The sequence below is a fragment of the Megalops cyprinoides genome, chromosome 5, assembly GCF_013368585.1.
Source record: "Megalops cyprinoides isolate fMegCyp1 chromosome 5, fMegCyp1.pri, whole genome shotgun sequence".
NCBI classification, from domain to species: Eukaryota; Metazoa; Chordata; class Actinopteri; order Elopiformes; family Megalopidae; genus Megalops; species Megalops cyprinoides.
The window spans coordinates 5,812,878-5,833,435 of NC_050587.1; the positions used below are offsets into that span (position 1 = coordinate 5,812,878).

A 20,558-nucleotide genomic window follows, 5' to 3' on the forward strand; every position below is an offset into this window, starting at 1 on the left:
GAAGTGTGGCCACAGAGCAGTGGAATTAAACTGTTCCTACAGTCCCATACTGTGGGCTCTGTCACTGCTCTGCCTCAGGTCATGCAGCTTTGATCCAGTCTTGTATCTGCAAAGCTACAGTCATTTCACACTGATCCCTTTCAGAGGTGGCATACCCTAAAATGACTACGTGCACATATTGAGGTGAGTCTCCTCTCTAACAGCCTCCTTTCCCCCCTGCAGAGGTGATCACAGACAGCCAGATCGAGAGCGGCCAGCTGAAGGCTGATTTGAAGGACAAGGTGATGTACACCTTGCTGCGGAAGCACCGGCACCAGACCAAGAAGTCCAACTTGCGCTCACTGGCAGACATCGGCAAAACTGTCTCCAGTGCAAGTAGGCTGTTTTCCAACCAGGATAATGGTAATGCAGGTGCCAGTTTGGTGCAGTCTTATTACTTCTCATTCTCGCTCAAATTTTTTTTTTGCATTTCGTGCCTTTTATCCCCATTTGCCGAACTCCCATCAATATTGGCCTGGAAAATAATATTATATTACAGTCAACCATTATTACCTCAGATGATCAGAGGGGATTCAATTCCACTGAAGAAACTACAAAATTTCATGTTGTGGGTGATACTTACATCCTGACTCAGAGCTTGTTGAACTGAAGTCTTATCAGTTTTCTGATGAAATAGCCACATTCCAACACAAACTAAAGCATTACTAAAGGAAGAAAAACCAAAATATTACTGAGCCCCCTAATACTTCACCTAGTCCTTTGTCCTTTGTGTCGTTCAAATACTTTCCAGAAGATTTTAATACTATTCAGCTTTAAAAAAAATCTTTTTTGGAATAATTACTTCTGAAAAACGTTTAAACATTTTTCTGTTGAACACATTTCTGCAGTTAACATGTTAAAATCATAGAAATCCAGTATTTGCAAGAATAACCTATTCTTTCAAATGAGACCACTTTGTGATTATTCTGCATGCAGGACATTTATAGATTAATGATACGGGGGGGGGGGGGGGGGGGGGTCATACTGTGGGGCTGATGGATGCTCTAGTGTAGAGCTACTCATAAACAGTATAGTATGAGTATGAATTTAGCCAAGATGGCTTAATTTACACTGAAACAAAATCATATTCCAAGAGTAACCTATGGTTATAGCCTAGTGCTATACTTTTTACATATGTACTTCTGTTTTCATATGTGATTAGTACAGAAATGTATAGCACTGTATTTATGTAGCAGTAAACCCCTCATGCAGGATTGCTCACATATGCGTTTCCTTTAATCAAATGCCATGAATAACCTTCAGAGACACAAAGCTCTCCTTACAAGTTTTGTGTAGCAGTTCAGAACAAAACTTGTCATGCAGACGATCAAATTCTTATTTCTCTTAGTTGCTTTCGTTTATAATATGAAGTTATCTGGGTTTACACACGTCCTCTTATTTTGTGTTTTCTTCATGACTAAAATGAGCTTATTTAGATACAGTTGGGCACAAAATGCTAAGTTTTATGGTGTATCTAAGGAAATGCATTTTGTCTGATTTTTAAACAATCAGTTGCTTTGATTGTGGTAATTGTGACATTATGATATACCAAAACAAGTTCTCATTAGATTACTTTCATGGCAGCCAGCAGTATGTATATACATATCTTTTAGCACTGACAAAGTAATGTATGACACAAAGTAAATCACACTTGGTAAAATACTAAGTGCTAACTTCCAGTCTTCTGTGACTTGTATACTCAAAAGGAAGTGAAATTGGCAAATTAATCATTGTATTGTAAATGTGATGACAAAAGTGAAATATTTTACACTTGTACAGTGAGAATCAGTCACTTGACCTCTGTAGGCAAGTGGTTACAAAAATGAAATTTCAGCCAAACAGATTAAGCATGCATACTCCATTTTTAGGGCAGTCAGACAACTGCATTTCCTCAGGCACCACAAAGCTTGTGATATTCAGTCACCTTCTTTATGATTTCCTTAACCTCTCTTGTCTAACAATCTTCTATTCTGGTCTTGGGGTCCTATCAACTGTGTCCTTCCTTCTCTTCTCTTCTTTGGTCTGCTCGGCACCTTGTCTCTGGCCACTAAAAAGCCCCGCGTAGCCCAGTCGAAAACCCTGTGCCTTGTCTAACAATGCGAGACTCCGAGGAGCAGCTCCATTTCCGGAGGAGTTCCAGCATGGAATGGCTTAGTAAGTTCCCATAGTTGTGTCTGTGCCACCCACCAGCCAACCCCCCATTCGTACTCATTCACATTTTCTTTCATTGCCTTTCATCCACCTCACCTCCTCAAACTTAGTTGCCTAGACATGCAACTAATTACCGTAGTACCTCAACAAAACCCCACTGACTTAATTAATGTTTTCTAAGGAGAGGTGTTGCTACTCCCACTTTAATTTTAAGAATAAGTCAACATAAATTAGTGATGTGGAGAAGGTCAGGGCAGGCTTCTGTGGGGTCACAGGAGGGCCCTGCTGGTTTGTAGTGCAACACTGCAGCATAAAATGTGTTTCAACACATACTAGAGAGATGAGACAATCCCATGACATTTCAGATCACACTTTACAAGCGGGAATATATTCCTGTAAATCCAGTCTCCAGAAGGGCAGCGATAAAGCGCTGCTATGGGAATAGCGCTGACCCTGGCGAGAGGAGACTTATCTGAGCCACACATCAAAGTGAAGGTGGCATGCTAAATGATGACGGGGCCGGATGAGTATCAGCAGGTACGAGGCGTGTCACACGGCCTCCTGCCACCCCAGTAGTCACGCCTGACCTTCACGCTTTGCCGTGGGAGGTTGCAGGAAGCGCCCGCTAAAAATGGCGCTCTTTGTTCTGAGCAGAATGACAAACGGCCTGCTGATAATTAAACAAAACCTGGTGTGCACAATGCCAACCTTTTTATTTTTTAAATTTCTCACACTTCCCCTCACCCCAAATGTTCCATCCCCCGACAGAATATTTTTTTAGTGGCTGCATCAAACTGACATCCTAAATATGATCATGGATGTCCAAAAAACAGTGACTGAGAATATGGTGGAATGATTTGTGTTGCATTAAGTACAATAGCATCAGATTAAGCAGGTCTTTTTAGCTTTATAATGTGCTTTAGCATCCTCTTGTCCTGGGTCTGTCAATGTGACCTGTATAAAAAGCCAGACTTGAGAACGTACTGTTTAGGTTCCCACCTTGTCTGCCACATGCTTACATTCTTTGTGTTAATCAATGATACATACCAGCAGTGACAAAATATACAATCCATGGCGATTAGGGGATTGCTGTAAGGAATTTCAAGGAGAAGTGCAATTGCTGTAGGTGATTTAAGAAAAGCTGTGTACTATTCCAGCTGAAGAAAGATTACGTTCAGAGAAAAGTGTGCCGCCTTATCACACATTGGGTGGTAGGTCTGCTTCCCAGGACCGCTGCCAGTGTTCTGAGATCAAAGTTTAATGCCCCACTACCAGTGTGAACCTTGAATCTGATGGGGACATAAAACTTCCAGTGCTGACAGGCACCCAACATTTGGCTAAAAAAAGTCATTGTTCCCCATGGCAATACTCATGCTATCTTACCTCTGTAGCACTGAAAAAAAAATTGCCTTGACAAAACAGTGTTTGGAAACTGATTATCTTTAGACATTCGGTGTTGTACATTCTTATGTTTAGAATTGTGGTGGTAGTTCCTTTACCTCAATTCTTTCTGGTTGTGTAATCCTACCTTTGTAAGGAAAAGTCAGATATATAGATATATTTTCATTGCAAGATGGTGCAGCAATTCTGCAGTTTAGGAACAGCTCAGCTGTAGTGCCCTTCATATGCAGGTGTTGTTAAAAATTGAGGAACTTGAGTGTCATGCAAGGTATCTTTCCATTGTACAGGGGCTCTCTTATTCTTTTCAGACTGAACAGCGATGCTCGAAATTCAGTCTGACTTCCATTTCTCCTTTCATTTTCCAATTGAAATTCGGGTGCCACTTCGGGTGTCACTTCTGGGCCTTCCCTTTCTGGCTCATCCATTCCCTTACCTGTGCTGTGCTTGCTGGGACGGGGCTAACAGTTCTTCAATGATTTTCATAGGTAGCCCAACGACCACCCATCGGAATCTGACGTCGAACAGCTTGAATGACTTCTCTGACAAACCTGAAAAGGATCAGGTAAGTCCTGCTTTATTTCCAGTGGTGTACTACATTCTTATCTGATGAAATGCCTGTAACTGCTGTAATGAAGATCTACTTGAAGGTATTTGTCAAATACTGCAGCAGGTATACTCCAAGTTTATACATGAACTTATAAGTTTGTCAAAATGGTGAGAATCTGGTGAAGCACTAAGTGCTTTGAATTACTTCACACATATAGCCAAATGTACCCTGCTACCTTTCCTGGTTGATGGTAGAAGTTCCTAGTTTGAGCATTCCAAGGTAGCAATAGTTAGTACTCCCTGTCTTCCATTGTCTCTGCAGTAGTAAATAGAAACAGCAGTCTCGTTGTTTTCCTAATAACCTGTTTGTACAAGCAAACTAGGTAGCTTTAACGGTTTCCTTAGCTCAGGGTGTTATCCTTTAATTGATGGTTCAGGTTTTCTGGTGTTACTGAGGCTGTGGAGACTGAATGGGTGATATAGATGTGGGTGGTTTGAGAGCTGCTTGTCAGATTAGGGAGGAAGAAATTTAGTCTCTAAAATCTTGTGTAATTTTTCATTTTGTAAGACCTCTGTCGGTGAGATGTGTTTACTCATAATTGCTGCTTTGGAGCCAATCAGAAGAGTAGTATTACATCGTCTTTTCTGTAGCTGATAGCATCCCTTTGTGTTTTAAACGTTGATGCTTCAGAAAGCTTTTAATGAGAGGGCTTTGCTTCAGTGTCTGAGCGAGTTATTGTCCCAAAAGTTCTGGAAGCTCATCATTCGCCACTCATTATGAGCCCGACCTCCGAGAGCAGAAGCCAGAACCGACATGGGAGCAGACTAATCCTGCCAGGTGCTCAAAAGCAAAGCAGCCAGTCTGCCTTTAACTTGCCTTTTACACGAAGTTAGCACCATAGTACACGTCTCTTAATATGGTCATCCTTTAGAGGCTCTTGCATTTGGTGTGGAGGTGTGCTGAGCACACAGCGTTGGTCACTGACTCCGTTCTGACGCGTACAGACCGAGGTCTTTATCACCTGCAGCAGAGCGCGCTCCTGTGGTTTTTCTCAGGCTTCTGTTTAATTTAATTAGCATGAAGCCTTTTTCTGCAGCTGCCCTCTCCTGGGGTCTGTTCTTCCCTGATTTGAGCTCTTTCTTAAGTCTCTGCACTCTGTTGAGCACTGTGTGATGACTCAATTGTAAATATACAGCCAAATACATTTTGATTGTCATAGGGTCACCTCGTAGGTGATAAACAGTGCTTGTTGTATTCTCCAACTTCATTTCCTAGATGTTGTATCATTTTTGTCAGTCTTGTACAGGCTGTGTGAATGAGTTCCTCACTGCAATTGGACTAGTGTTTGAGTGTCCAGGACACTGGGCATGCAGTGCTGGTCCTGGTGTTTCTCCCTCTTGAGTGTGCTCGGACTGCAGTTCTCGCATGCCTGTAGTTCTGACAGCTTGTATAAGGAGGCATAAAATGTTGGTTTTGAAATGAAATGTGGTGTGTGTCAGGTTAAGACTGCTTACTGAGACTTGTATGCGGGAAGTGGGCTTGGCCTTTCTTTCCTGATAAGTTCCACTAGGGTTGGACTGTATTTTTTGGCCACTTCCTACTCTGCAGCATTTTTACATTTGCACTTTGCAGAGGAATTCTACGTGACCCTAACGCTTTGCACAGTGAGCAAAAATCTTTACCACATTTGTCTCCTCCTTGGTGCCAAAAATAATTTTGTCACTATTCACAATGAGTGGTTTCTTTCTGTGTGCCATAATATCATAACATTTTGTGCCTCTGTGTTCAGGAAATGCCCACTGTGCATATGAATATATTGAGAGATTCTTGACTGCTGATCATAAACTGGGGCTGAATGGAAGCCAAAGCAGTCATGTGAGCAAAGTAATTTACAGTAGAGGCATTATGAACTTGGGGTGTAAGTTAGATGTGCATTCAGTTAAACTGAGAGTTTAATGGTACCTGAGGAATTCAGGAGTTGGTAAAATAATAGTTTTAGAATGAAGTTAACATGTGTAAATGTTGATGTTGAAATGGCTGTGACCACTGTACTGTAGTGGCTTCACATTCTCCTGGTCGTTGGAGCTTTCAGGTGACTCACTCTGGTGATAAAAAGGTTGGACCTTGGTTAATGATCTTCAGGCAACCCAAGGATTACTTTTCTGTTTTGGTTAACAGAAGATTCCATAACACTTCATAAATTCTTCAGAAACTTTCCACAGGACACTTTATTTTTTTACAGCTTTATTTTTACCCTGACCTGCTAATAAAGTATCCAAATGTGGTGTGACAGAAGGCTGTACATCATAGTACATCTGCAACAGCTGCTCCACTTGTGGAAATGTACTAATCGGTTTTGAAAGCAAGAGTACAACGGTTTTATAGCCTGTCGGTTTGTAATCTCATATTGCAAAACAACCATTGGTGGTTTACCTTTCCTAAATGTAGGATTTGTTGTCATTGTGAATCACACTATACCACCATTTGTTTTATATAAAGCTCCTCTATCTTAGGGCGTGGTTAACCTGAGTAGTTATTACATTACCTTAGCCATGCCATGACCATAACATCCACGAAGGGTTTGATGTCTAAGCCAGTCTGTGAATAACTTGACTAGGCTTTATATAATGGTCAAGAGCCACTTTCACATTGTTTCCCTGTGGAATGAAACTACAGAATGCAAGTTTGTGGTGTTCTGTAAAACTGTAAATTAGTACATTTGAAATACTTAAAATGTATAGGTTGACTTTGACAATACAGTCTAACTAATATATAAATACTTTTGCCTTGGCAGAAAAAGTCAATTTGCATGTTTAATATTCAGTATGTCTTTTTGCACACATTTGCTTCCATTTGAATTGAAAGGTTACATTCAGTGAGTGCAGTTTTGCACTCTTGAGTTGCCTGTATTTATAGCGGGTAACTGTATGTTATAGTTTTATGTCTATGAATGAAGTCATCACACTCCCCTATGGATATACTTGCAAGCATACATGTCCCCTACTGGCGGATGCATAAATACACCGTGGCTCTGATTTCGACTTCCTGTCCCTGTCTCTTGTAGAGGTGCTGTGTATCGTTAGCATAGGGTGCATATCTGTAGTAAAGGCAGAGAGAATGCAGTGGCGATTAATACAGCACTGAAGATGAGTGGAGCGCTGGGAAAAAAACTGAGTGACGATTCCAGAGGGATTACCCTGGGTTTTAATTTAAAGGCAGGGAAACATGCGGGATTCATGGCAGTGATTTATAAAGAGGCAACCTGGACCTGTCCTAAAGCATCACCGACTCTTGACAACTGGCCATTTGTCTTCCTATGCCTTTTACAGAGGCAGTCATAGCCATTGTGTTGTAGACACTTTCGTCTGGTCTTTAATGGATTTTTCTTTCCCAGCGCTTAAATTAACATGTCAGCAGTGAATTCATGGCCTTCAATTATGGACCTTAATGTCACATGTGAAGTCACTGCGTGAACCGCGGTTGCTGGGTTTGAAAGTGTGGTTGCCTCGGAAACCTCACTCTTTTGTTCCGCAGCTGAAGAACAAGTTCATGAAGAAGTTGCCTCGTGACGCAGAGGCCTCCAACGTCCTGGTGGGAGAGGTGGACTTCCTGGATAGTCCTTTCGTGGCGTTCGTCCGCCTCCAGCAGGCGGTGATGCTGGGAGCCTTGACGGAAGTCCCTGTCCCAACAAGGTGGGGCACCTGTACACTGCAACTCTGCACCTGTAACCGCACAAACTACACTCATTCCCACATCACTGTGGGTGTGCCTTGTATATCTGAATCAGAATCTGAATGTATTTTCTCATACACTGACATGGGCGGCAGTGTAGCATAGTGGTTAAGGAGCAGGACTCGTAACCGAAAGGTTGCCGGTTCGATCCCCGCTGGGACACTGCTGCTGTACCCTTGGGCAAGGTACTTAACCCACAATTGCCTCAGTAAATATCCAGCTGTATAAATGGATAACATTGTAAAGAACTGTAACCTATGTAAGTCGCTTTGGATAAAAGCGTCTGCCAAATGAATAAATGTAAATGTAAATGTAAAATCCTGGTTTCATAATTTCTGGCCTTGAAAATGTAGCATGCAGTAGACTCCCCAAATGCCTGAGTGATTTCTGAAAAAATAGCTTGTGAGCTGCTTGCATAGTTGTGCCAGGTTTTTCTGTCCGAAAATGTAAACTCTTCCTCTTTTTCAGATTCCTGTTTATCCTGCTGGGGCCCAAAGGAAAAGCCAAGTCCTACCACGAAATCGGAAGAGCCATCGCCACCCTCATGTCTGATGAGGTAAGGACTCACTGTCATTGTCCCTGTGTTCCTTGTACATGCAGAAACATCGCTGTGTGTACCCGTGCATTCACTGTTTGAGCCTAGCTCACATTCTCATCCCTTTACTGTGATAAACGGGATCACATTATACAAGAAAATGTCTATACAGTCATTGTTAGGGTCACTTACCTCAAGTTTCGAAGGTAAGTTACAGAAAGTGTGAATAGAGATCAGATATTAAAGGTTATGATTACTCCATCAGGGCCTAGAAGGCAGCTAATCTCACACCAGTAAAGCCCATCCTTCTGCCTCTTCTTGGCTTACTTTAACAAGATTTTCTTGCTCCCCTGAAACCTGGGATTATATAGTCTCTGCTCCATCCTATTATATACTGGTTTTCTCAGAACAGCTGACAATATTAAGTAATAGGGTGACTGCATAATTATAGAATGTACAGTCCTTATTGATTAACTGAAAATCCTCTTTAAACAGTTCTAGTTTTTTATAACTAGAGGCTCGACTTACTCAGTGGCCTACATTCTTAATATATGAATGATAATTTAGGATATTCCTGTGTAATCTTACTATATTTGAAACCCTGCATTTAGACGGGCAGTCGTGTCGTCCTTCCAGTTTTATTGACGTGTGTGTGTGTGTGTGTGTGTGTGTGTGTGTGTGTGTGGGCTGCCTTAGGGCTAATGAATGGAAATATGGCCCTTATTGTATTAAGAGATAATTAGACTCAGGAAAGGAGGCTCTGCACCAGACTCCAGGGGAAATGCAGGTCACTGTCGTCTTGGAAATTAAATCACAGATACAGAAATGAAAATGAAAGTCTTTGAAGTGTCTGAGAAGAGTCATTTTCCAAATGCTTACAAATATTTTCTAAAATTTTCGTTGGGAAAGAGCGACGTTTAAAATCTGCATACCCTGTACCAATTCGGTTGCTTTTACAGCTGCAGATATTTTACGGTTTTTAAAAGGAGGAAAAGACAAACACTCATATTATGTGTATATCTCTACTCTGCTAAAGATGGGGCAAGCGCACAAGCCAGTGTTCAAAGAAGTCCACAGAAACCTGCAGCTAGTTTGGATGAAAATGCGATGTGCACATTATCTCACTTGTAATGACATGCCTTATCCATTCATACCATTTGTAAAACTGAAGAGCATCTTCAGCTGATCCCAGTCCTACAAGACAGCTGGCCATGGCTGTTATCTGCACAGCCCTATGTTTACAATCACTGCATCTGCATGTGCTGTCCACTCCATTTCCCAGCATGCACTTGGGCTGCAGGTTCTCAGTGTCCACCATCCCTGTATTTACCGTCAATGCTGCAGTGGCTTGTGCTTCACTCGGCCCATCTGCCCACTGAGAAACAACAAGGCAGCAACGCTGTCATGCCTTCACAAAACAGGAGTTCCTGTGGTTGCATTTTAACAAACCAGACAGCTACCCATTGAATTCTGCTCGGATTTTGGCCTTCTGCATCTCACCTGCATGTCTGTTGCATCTGCCATACCCTGTCAAAGCCACCGCTAGTGGCCAAGCAAATTCCCCTCTCATTCTGAATTAATGGGAAATTAGAGTGCAATTGGAGGGTTACCAAACTGCTCTGTTTTGGAAGAACTGGATTTAAATGTAGCAGGATTTGGAAACATGCTTGCACTGTGGTATGCCAGACGCATATTGATTACAATATAATAACATCCATTGTAAATGGTCATATTCTCTACTTTGCATTTAATGTTTTAAACCTGTCCGTTTTGTTTGTATATAGGTTTTCCATGACATTGCATACAAGGCAAAGAACAGGCAGGATCTGCTTGCCGGCATAGAGGAGTTCCTGGATGAGGTCATCGTCCTGCCTCCAGGGGAATGGGACCCAGACATCAGGATAGAGCCCCCAAAGTCCCTGCCTTCTTCAGACAAAAGGTCAGGAGAACCATACCCTCACAGATGTTTTCATACGCCAGTGCTTTCAAACATCAGAATTTATATATATGTCCAGTCCTCTGGTGATTGATTCTTGACTCGACAATTGCAGTGGCTGTTCCTTTTCTCTGAAAGCATGGGGAATGTCGCTAAACACACCTTGTGTAATGTACTAATTGCATTTGTAAACAGCAGAGAGAATGTCAGCTTCCATAATTGGAGGCTAATGCATGCTGTGAGGCAGAAAGGCAGGGAGTTAATTGAATGCAGTGATTTGCATTTCTTGGCCTCAGATGAAGCCTCAGCAGGCTGTCACACCTGCCTGTCACTCAGCCTGAGCAGTCCCCTCAGGCGCTGTGCCACAGAGACCCCTCACATTCAAAAGGGCCTTTTTCACTATCAAGGCCTCTCTTTGGGTTTTGCATTTTGAGTAAATGATGTTTGAAGAGGTGCAGAGAGGGAAGGAGAGTGGTGTGTGTGGATGTGTGTGTGTGTGTGTATGTATATATAATTTATTATGTGATTTGCGTGTCCGGGTCTTGCTCACTGAGCCCACTCTGCCTCCGCAGAAAGAACATGTACGCTGGAGGGGACGGCGTGCAGATGAACGGGGACACGCCGCACGATGGGGGGCATGGAGGGGGAGGGGGCCATCACGTCGGTGAGGAGCTGAGGCGGACAGGACGGTGAGGAGCCCGGGGGCGTGTCACCAGCGCTTCAGAGCAGAGCCGCGGTCTGGTGTGGTGAATCCAGCACTGGGAATGCGGTTACATATCAACACCTGTTGCCTTTTTCACAACACCCACAAACTATCAATGAGGCCTTTATCTTATCAAGCTGCTGACTCCTGGAATGTCTGCATAGATATGGCAGATATATATAGGTATCCAGAAATGCTAGGTGAGGGTAATAAGACGGAGTTGTGTAATCTAAAGAATTGACACCTTATAAAATAATTGTTATGCTACTGAAAAGTGGTTCACGCCCCACTACCCTGGTAGCAAAGAACTGAGTGTATTTGGATGAAGTGCATTGTATGTATTTGCCTGAGGTGCATTATATTTATTTGGTTGAAGTGTGTTGTAATTATTTGGCTGAGGTACATTGTATTTGTATTGTATTGTATTGTATTGTATTGTATTTAAGTGTGTTGTATGTATTTGCCTGAAGCATGTTGTATCTGTGTCAGGTTTTGCGGTGGCCTCTTACTGGACATCAAAAGGAAAGTCCCGTTTTTTGCCAGTGACTTCTATGATGCCTTGCACATCCAGTCCCTGTCAGCCATCCTGTTTATCTACCTGGGAACGGTCACCAATGCCATCACCTTCGGGGGTCTCCTGGGGGATGCCACAGACAACATGCAGGTGGGTTCTACCCTGCCAGGTTCCTCCTGTAGGTTACCTGTATGGCTCTGATTTTAGAATGTCCAAATCCAGTAAGTACAGTAATCATTCACCCACTGGAGTTTTAATGATGGTCCTGAAGGGTAGACCAGTTTAGTCTGGATTTAGCAGAAGGTACCCCTCCTTTGGTGATGTGTTCAAGGTGCCCCACACGTCAGCTCTGGGAAGCGCAGATTGGCTGTGTTACGTAGGGGCTTCTGTGACTGTTCTGCGGAAAGCTGACCCTATTATAGGAGCAACGCTGCGCCTGCTGGTGCAAGTTACAGGGGAATTATGGGCTATAAATACCCAGAGATCCAGATTAGAAAGCAGGCCTGGTCTCTGGCAGCTTCCAGGTGGGATGACTCAGGCAAAGCCGGCAGGAGGGAATCCCTTCTAACCTGTCTCCAGCGCCTCTGTTTACATGGAAGCTAATCTTATTCATGGAGGAGAAATGATAGTGTGCTAAAATGACATGCAGATGATTCAATAAAACAACTGGACAAATGCCAATTAGGCCATTAAGACAGACACCTCAAATGTATTAACATATTCTGGGGGAGTTTGTGTCTGTGTGCAGGAACATGCTGATTTTGCATCGCATAAATATTTTTTGGATGTTAGATTTTGATTATTCACTTGTTACACATTAAGATGACCACGTTACAACTGATTCCTATTTATACTTATTTAGACTACCACTGAAGAGAGGGTCACTTTTTCTTCACATATAGAACCGCCCTCTAACATGTCTTGATATTTAGGAACTCCTTTATTGTCTATAATACAGTGCCATTGGGCATATCCCCGCAGTGTTGCAAAATGCAAGCATTCTCTCTGCACTGTACTGTAAATAGGGGAGCAGTTGCTGAGGCAGCAGATTCAAATCTGCTGTCACTGTGTGGTGGGAAGAAAAGTCAGCATGTGCTCACTGATTACTGACCATCATATTAATTCATATATTCATCCTCGTTGTTTTCTGTTTCAATTTACTCATTGGTCAAAATTATGAATGTATAAATGATAATTTTGGATATTCTATTTTAATTGATACTAAACATTAATATATACTATTTATATTATGTGTCATAATATAATTAAAATTTATTTCTACTTTAAAGTTGAAAATTTTCATTTTAAAACATATATATGTAGGTATGCCTATGACACTATGCACACAACACAAAAACAAATGACCAAATTAGTGTGGTGTAAAAACAAAAATAAATGTATTTTTAGGCCCTGGCAGGTGAGTGCGTGGGAGAGGGGACAGGTGCCTCGGCCGCCCTGTTTCCTGTCAGGCAGGAAGCCAGGGACAGGGGCGGGTCACTCGCGGGGCCTGCTGGGACATTGCTGGGAGGCCTGTGGGCCCTCATCATTTATTGATTCGTCTTCTGCAGGGGGTGCTGGAGAGCTTCCTGGGCACGGCGGTGGCGGGGGCGGTCTTCTGCCTGCTGGCCGGACAGCCGCTCACCATCCTCAGCAGCACGGGCCCTGTCCTCGTCTTCGAGAGGCTCCTCTTCACCTTCAGCAAGTGAGCTTCACCCGAACCTCCGCACACAGCTTCACCCGAACCTCCGTACACAGCTTCACCCGAACCTCCGCACACAGCTTCACCCGAACCTCCGCACACAGCTTCACCTGACACATCACACACCCTCACCTGAAACATCACAACTTCCCTCGCTCTGACCACGTGTCAGGCAGCTTAATCTCACACCCCATTTGCAGTCTATGCTTTAATTGTATATGTGTTTATGACTGGCCAACACTGACATGGTGTGAACAGTAATAGCCAATAGATCAAAGCCTCAAGCCTGTGTTCATGGTGACGGTTACTGCAGGAAAGCTTCCAAAGCTTCCATATGGCTTTATGGTATATAGCTGGACAGCTTCCAAAACTTTGTTTTTTAATACATCTGTGGTGTAGTTATTTTTATTTATTTATTTTGTCAAGTGAATTCAGCACCTCTATCACCAGTCGGTGGTCGAGTATGCTGCCTCTCTGGCACCCATGACCCCTGCAGATAGATCCTCAGGAATAAATACAGAGCCAGCAAAATATATATGTTGCTTAAGGGTGAATGCATTTAAGAATAACTTAATAAACTGACTTTTACAATGGCCGGTGAGGTAACGGACACTCATAATGGTGAGTGTGATTATAAATTTTGCTATTGGCACATCTCTTGTGTTCATGCAATCCCTTCGATCCAGTAATGTCCTTTAATTATGATCATCCTGCTGTATTACACATACCCATAGACAAAGGCTACATGGAGCAGTCCTGTTTTGGGAACCTCTGTGGAGCAGCCCTCCGTCTGTTAGCTACACTTGCGCCATTGTAACATAAGCAGCGGAGCAGTCAAGAGCGATGCCGCATATGAAAGACTTAATTCATGATGCGCCGTGGGTCTCTTTCTCACCTGACTCACCAGAGGTCTAACGTTACCTCGAGCTGAACCCGGCCTGTTCCACTATGAATAATTAACATTTATTTCAAACCTTGAATATGGCAAACCCTCTGTATGCTGTTCAGCACCTGCATGCTATGCTAGCTGCCGTTAGCTCCACCTTCAGCTCTCCCCAGAGCTTCATTCAGTTACTGTAGCACTGAAAACACCACGAACGTTCACTGGCAGAAGCTGCTCTGGCGTGGCTCACTGCACGCTTGACTTGGTCTAAAATGGACAGGGAGGGAGGGAGGCTACAGTTAAATGAACAATCCAATAAACAGTACACCTCTGTTAACGGCAGAGATGGCAGCGTTGATCTCTAGTATAGTGTTTCCCCTGAGGGTCCCGGGGCCTCTCGGTGAAGCTCTGCACCCTCAGCGGAGCATGGCCACACAGGCGGTCACCCGAGCGCGGCAGACGCGGCCAAAACGTTCAGGCAACACCAGACCGCTTTGTTACAGCTTCAGCCTGAGAAATAATGGATTATTCAGAAACCATGTAGACCTGCGTGTCTTTAGCAAGCTCAGTATCAGGCCAGCTGTCCAGACGAGTCTGCTGCGGACGAGAGTCAATGCAGGCCTGTGGATGCATTGTAAACTCAGGGTTGCTGGTTATTGGTGTAGATAATTATTCTCACAGCATGTTACCTGCATTAGTTCTGAGAGGAGGAGCAGTATTGAAATTCTATGCTATGGGAAACAAGGCTATTCACATTGCGATTTTATTAAATATATAGATGTAGATTTAAGGAAACTGAATACATAAATGTATTCTCTAAATCAATAAATGTAAGCACATGTTTTAAAGTGAATGCCTACTTAAAAATTACATACTAAATTGAAATTTTGGTCCTGCAGTTTTGTCAGGCAAATGTTTTCCAAATGGGGATGAGTAAATGTGGAGAAATCTGAAAACAAGCTTTGCTCTAGTTTGCTCTATTTTAGGCCTGTTTTTCTATCCTAAGTCTAGTTAAGTTGGGATACACTTCCACATGACCCCTAAATTCTTCTTTGTGGCATTCTTGGTTGGAGGTGTAGCCCTAAGCATTGGCTTTCACTCTCCCCAGGGACAACAACTTCGACTACCTGGAATTCCGGCTGTGGATTGGCCTGTGGTCGGCCTTCTTCTGCCTGATCCTGGTGGCAACGGACGCCAGTTTCCTGGTGCAGTACTTCACGCGCTTCACCGAGGAGGGCTTCTCCGCCCTCATCAGCTTCATCTTTATCTACGACGCCTTCAAGAAGATGATCAAGCTGGCCCAGTACCACCCCATCAACCCCGACTTCCACATGGACGACGTGACCCAGTACAGCTGCCACTGCATGCCCCCGTCCTTCGGTGAGGAAATATTCATTAACAGCAGGTTCCAGTTTTGGCCGGGCACTGATCTCATGTCCACCATTTGGGTAAACGTATGCAGGGTTTACTCTTTCTATCTCTGCTCCGAGTTGCTTTAAAATCCCACTCAGACAACCTGGAAGGTGTCCCAAATGCAGTGCTTGATCCTCAGTCTGGAGAACTATGAATGACCTCACAGGGGGAAAAATACAGGTCTGTGAAAAGCCTTGTTTAATATTGCGCACTTTTCTTGGACTGTGCCTCTGCGTTACATTGAAAGTGAAATTCCCCTTGAGCACATCTAACATGAGCAATGATGACAATGGAGTTACGTCAGAGTGTGTGCTGTTAGATATCTGTTTGCTCTCTCCCTGCGGATTTGTCTGTTTAATCGGCAACTTGGCAGGAATGCAGTGGCAAAGATGAGGAGGGACAGTGGCGATTCTGACATCAGAGTGTTAAATAGTTAAATACTATTTAACAGGGCTTCCTTATTACGCGTTCTAGGTCCTGTGGAATGTGCTCTCGGGTTTGCACCGCGGGTCCTGTGAGAAGCACCACTCTCTCATTCTGGATTGTGATGATCCCTTTATACCTGAGCTAATGTGTTCCTAACATGTAATGGCTGCACTCTTCATGCTGTTCAAATTTAGCAACATATCCCAGTGGTGCTGTTTATTACCTGCATAAGCTGTCTACTTTTGCAAAGTAGTCTGAAATTTAAGTCTACTCCAATCCATATACATTCTTGGCCAGTTCCTATGGTGGGTATCATAAATCTTGCGATACAGCCATCTGGCTCTGCGTGTCACCCACCGTGAGTTTGTGGCTTGTGTGCAACCAGCCCTATCAACATAGAACATGGTCACCTTCTCTAGTGTGGCTTCCTTCTGCCAAATGGTTTCCTGCCTGAATGGAGCTCATTAACATATCAGTTTAGCCTTTACATAATGTTAATGTTAGCTGGGTCTGTCTTATCAGACCCTGGTAAGTGTCCTATCACAAAGGCTTGTGCTAAAGACGATCATTGCTATTGATTTGGTTAATGTGTGTTCAGCTTTCTCACTACGGCGAGTGTGTGAATCAGGACTGAAGGTGATCAATGCTCATACAAGGATTTAACTTCACTTTGATTTCCTCAGGGAATGATTCTGCTCTGGCCAGTGATGAATTAGATGGGTCAAGCAGCTGGATGTCCAACAGCACAGAGCTGGTAAGTATTCCTGGCATGCCATTCAAATACACCCAATTATTCAAATACAAGATTTGATTTTTCAGTTGTTATTTCTGTAATGTGAAATACACAGTAAAGGCTCCTGTTTGGAGGCATGGTATACTCACACGGACTAATGCCTTATGGTATATAGCTGTGCCACTTCCAGGGCCATGCACACATGCAGTCATCCTTTTACCTGTGTAATGCATCATTTTAGCTTTTAGACATGCATTCACAAAATTAACAGCTTTGATAAGCAGTCGTCCTACTGTGAATACCCACTGCCAGGACAAAAGTTTGGTTGTACAGTCTGTTTTTAAAAAGGCATTACAAAAATGCCCACAGCATTATGTAGATAGCTGTGCCCGGAAATGTATGATTCTCCAGCACAGTGCTGACATCCAAAGCCCCGTTTATGTAATTTGATAAATATTTATCTTATGATACATCACTTGCCATTTATGGACCCACCCATATTCCATTGAATATGAAATATTAAGAGTGTTGCTGTGTTGGAATAAGCTTTGTTTGTGGACGCCCTGAATGTTAATCCACATTGTGCTTAAGGTTTTGTTCATCAGATGAAAAGGATTTGAAAATGGCAGTGGTTCTAGATCAGACAGAAGTCTTAATGGCTAACAATTAAAGGTCCTAAACTATGATTGGTTACACTCCTTATATATTGAGGTAATCTAAAGACAAATGGGATAGATTTGATTTGCCAACTTTTGGTTCTGAATAGTATTTCCCTTTATTACATAATTTTGTCTGTCTAATTGAATTTCTCTATTCAAAAATTCTTCAAAATGTCCTTTGTATCTTGATGTGATGAAAAAACTAAACAAATTGATTTTCAAGTTTCATGACTGAAGCACACTGAGAGCTTTACATTGCATTACATTACATTCATTTAGCAGATGCTCTTGTCCAACGGGACTACCAGCACAAGAGAACAGAAGTGTATCCATTCATGTTGATAGTCATGATAGTCATAGTCATGACTTTGTATCACCTCTTTGTTGTGTAATGGATATGTCTGTCTCCACTAAACGCTTTGAAGTCTGTTACAGTGTGTAGTTTAAGAAAACAGTGATTGTTTTAGCCACAATGAGACAATCAATTTCAGTGAAATTACAGTAGTCTCAGTCCCATCTATGCCCCAGTCCCAGGGCATTGAAATGTAATGTCCAAAATGCTGTTCCCACCTTGAATCCTCATTATTTTTCTGAAAAGAGATTCAGCTTTTGTCTGCCTCCTATTGTCTATAGTAAGACAGTGACAAACATTTTTGTTTCTCTCTTCATACACCTTTGAGGACCTAAGCTGTAGAGCTGCTTATGAGAGAGGTTATCTTTGGGACACTGGCCCAATGAAGTTCATGCTTCAGATGAAAAGTTGAACGTGACCCTCGCAATTCATTTTCTGTTCCATTCCGTCTATCCTAGTTATGAAAAGCTCACACAGAGAGCAGCAGCCATCACCCCCATAGAAATATCTTGGCCGCACTGACAATGCCTGTTCATTCAGCTAAAACCTTTTTAATGTGGCCGGGCAGTTACTGTTACAGTTGTGCCAAAGAGCCACATGAGAGCTCGTGTTACCTCCAGGACTCTGCTTTGTCCATTTTCTCCTCACTCCCTGTCTTCTCTTCTTTTATTCTCTAATGTTGGTTTTGCTGGCAGCTGTTGAGTACAGATTAGTTTCATATTTTTTCCCCCAAACAGGGCCAATTGATTTGCAACCTGCCAGCGTGGCTGATGTAAGCGTGTGCTTGAGTGCGCTCATGATGTTTGAGAGCGCTGTGTGTTAATGTGTGTGTGTCTGCACCGTAGCCCTTGAACGCCACCTGGGCCTCGCTGACGAAGAAGCAGTGTCTGAAGTACGGAGGTGTGCTGGTAGGGGACGCGTGTGACTATGTCCCCGACATCACCCTGATGTCCTTCATCCTGTTCCTGGGCACCTACACCTGCTCCATGTGTCTGAAGAAGTTCAAGACCAGCCCCTTCTTCCCCACCACTGTGAGCCATTGCACCTTTCTGTCCCTCGCTCTCTCTCTGTCTCCCCCCGTCTCGCTGCCTCTCAGTTGCAGTGTCCATTTCAGAAACCTCCTCTGCTTATTGTGGCCTGAAGGCCTAGGCTGAGAGTGTCCCTCCACAAGGCATGGAAGTTGATGTCCTTGTTTCTGTGGCTTGGCTCAGCAGGACACTCTTATCCATCATAACATGAACCAAAAGCAGTTTCCCAGCAGGGCTTTGTCATTGGCTGGCCATTGGTATCTGCTCATTACATTTTTTTTTTGTGTCAGGCCATCACTGAGGTGCTCAAATTTCAGCCTTTCCTTTGGCGTAGCATATGAGTATCTTAATCCTCTTTGGGTTTATACCTCAGTGGTTATGTGTGAGGCCTAACAGAGGGCTGTCTCTTTGGGATCACTACAGAACTGGTATTTAGTTTTGAAATCGACACTACTGCACTTAAATGCAGCAAATCCCTATATTGGTTGCTTTATGGTCCACAGACCAAGCTTGTATAGTACTTTGCCTTTTCACCCTAAAAAATGTGTGGTGTGCATTCAGGCTCATATATCACTGCTACACAGTGTGCGAAATACCTGGTGGCAATCAGGGGGTCCCCCCTACCCATACCTGCCAACATTTAGGTTTCAAAATACGGGAGGTTTTTTTCAGCGGGGGGTGGATAGTAAATAAGTAAATACATAATTGTATGTAGTGTTGTGGATTGTGTGTGTAGATTGTGTTTCATAGACAATCTGGCAAGTTGAGTAATGTCATACAAACATACAAAACTTATGGATCCGTGTATGAAGATTATTCATAAGTTTGCCATGCAAATTACGGGAGTTTCCCAGGAAAACCTGTGCACTTCTTTTAACCAAAACTTTCGAATCATTGCAATAAAAAGCAACTACATTATTTTGTGTTTATTTTTCATACAAAGTGGGATGTAATGTCAGTCCTATGTTGGAGACAATGCAGAAATTTGGTGTGATTTCAAAACCAGATTACTCGACAATGCTTTGTCGCACAGAGAAACAACTATCATTGGAAAGGATAGGTTCTGCTGTTTATTTTGAGATGCGGTACGTTGTGAAGCGATAGGGACGTCGTGACTTATTCAACTGAGAAGCAGGAATGTGAAAATGGGTGAAGAAATTAGTAAAGATATTACTTTTCAGAAGTCTGATCTGTGATGTGATTACTTCGGTATGTACAAATATGTATCATCATTAGCATCATTACAAAGCTCCGGTTCCGCTCTTTCTTGTGATATGTGTTCCATATCTATGCAATGACAAGTTCCTGAGTAATTCAAGTAAGACAAAAGGGTGTGGAGATGGATGCAGAGCTGAATGCAGATTGTAACTGATTAAATTTGATGTAAATTCAAAATTATTTTTCTTGCCAGCACTTTGTCGCATAGACAAGCAACTAGCATCGTTAGCAACACTTTGTGAGCAATTCAACCGAGAAGAAGGGATGTGAATTTGGATGCAGCCTGCGTCTGTCAGGCTTTCAGGGTTAAAAGACATTTTTAGTGACAATTGCAAGTGACAAATTAAGGATTTTTCCAGAGACCCCTCAAAATCTTGCTGTTGAGGCTTTCAGGGGGTCTCAAGTCTCAATCAAGGGCTCTCGGACCCCCCAAGACCCCCCGTATTTTGCACCCTGCTGCTTTGTATAACTGTATACTTGGTGGTGAATTACGTGAATCATCGCCTCATTGGAAGAATTTAGTGAAAGGTTTTGCATAAACACTGTTGCCACTGTTACCCTGTTGAAATGTACATGCCTCTCCCCTTCC

General features: G+C 43.0%; 1 protein-coding gene across 4 annotated transcripts in view; it reads left to right on the forward strand.

Annotated features, from left to right (window-relative positions):
- The window catches only part of LOC118778225 (electrogenic sodium bicarbonate cotransporter 1-like), a 53,414-nt gene that overhangs the window by 23,132 nt on the left and 9,724 nt on the right, over positions 1–20,558 (forward strand). For 2 of the 4 annotated variants that reach the window (XM_036529647.1, XM_036529648.1), the window contains exons 6-17: positions 223–402; positions 2,095–2,193; positions 4,077–4,153; positions 7,673–7,830; positions 8,339–8,426; positions 10,190–10,344; positions 10,914–11,030; positions 11,534–11,708; positions 13,127–13,260; positions 15,249–15,520; positions 16,663–16,733; positions 18,569–18,754. In XM_036529647.1, coding sequence (XP_036385540.1) covers positions 223–402; positions 2,095–2,193; positions 4,077–4,153; positions 7,673–7,830; positions 8,339–8,426; positions 10,190–10,344; positions 10,914–11,030; positions 11,534–11,708; positions 13,127–13,260; positions 15,249–15,520; positions 16,663–16,733; positions 18,569–18,754 — 1,712 coding nt within the window. The remainder of the gene's footprint in view (positions 1–222; positions 403–2,094; positions 2,194–4,076; positions 4,154–7,672; positions 7,831–8,338; positions 8,427–10,189; positions 10,345–10,913; positions 11,031–11,533; positions 11,709–13,126; positions 13,261–15,248; positions 15,521–16,662; positions 16,734–18,568; positions 18,755–20,558) is intronic. The other 2 variants (XM_036529650.1, XM_036529651.1) reach the window with 1 other exon arrangement.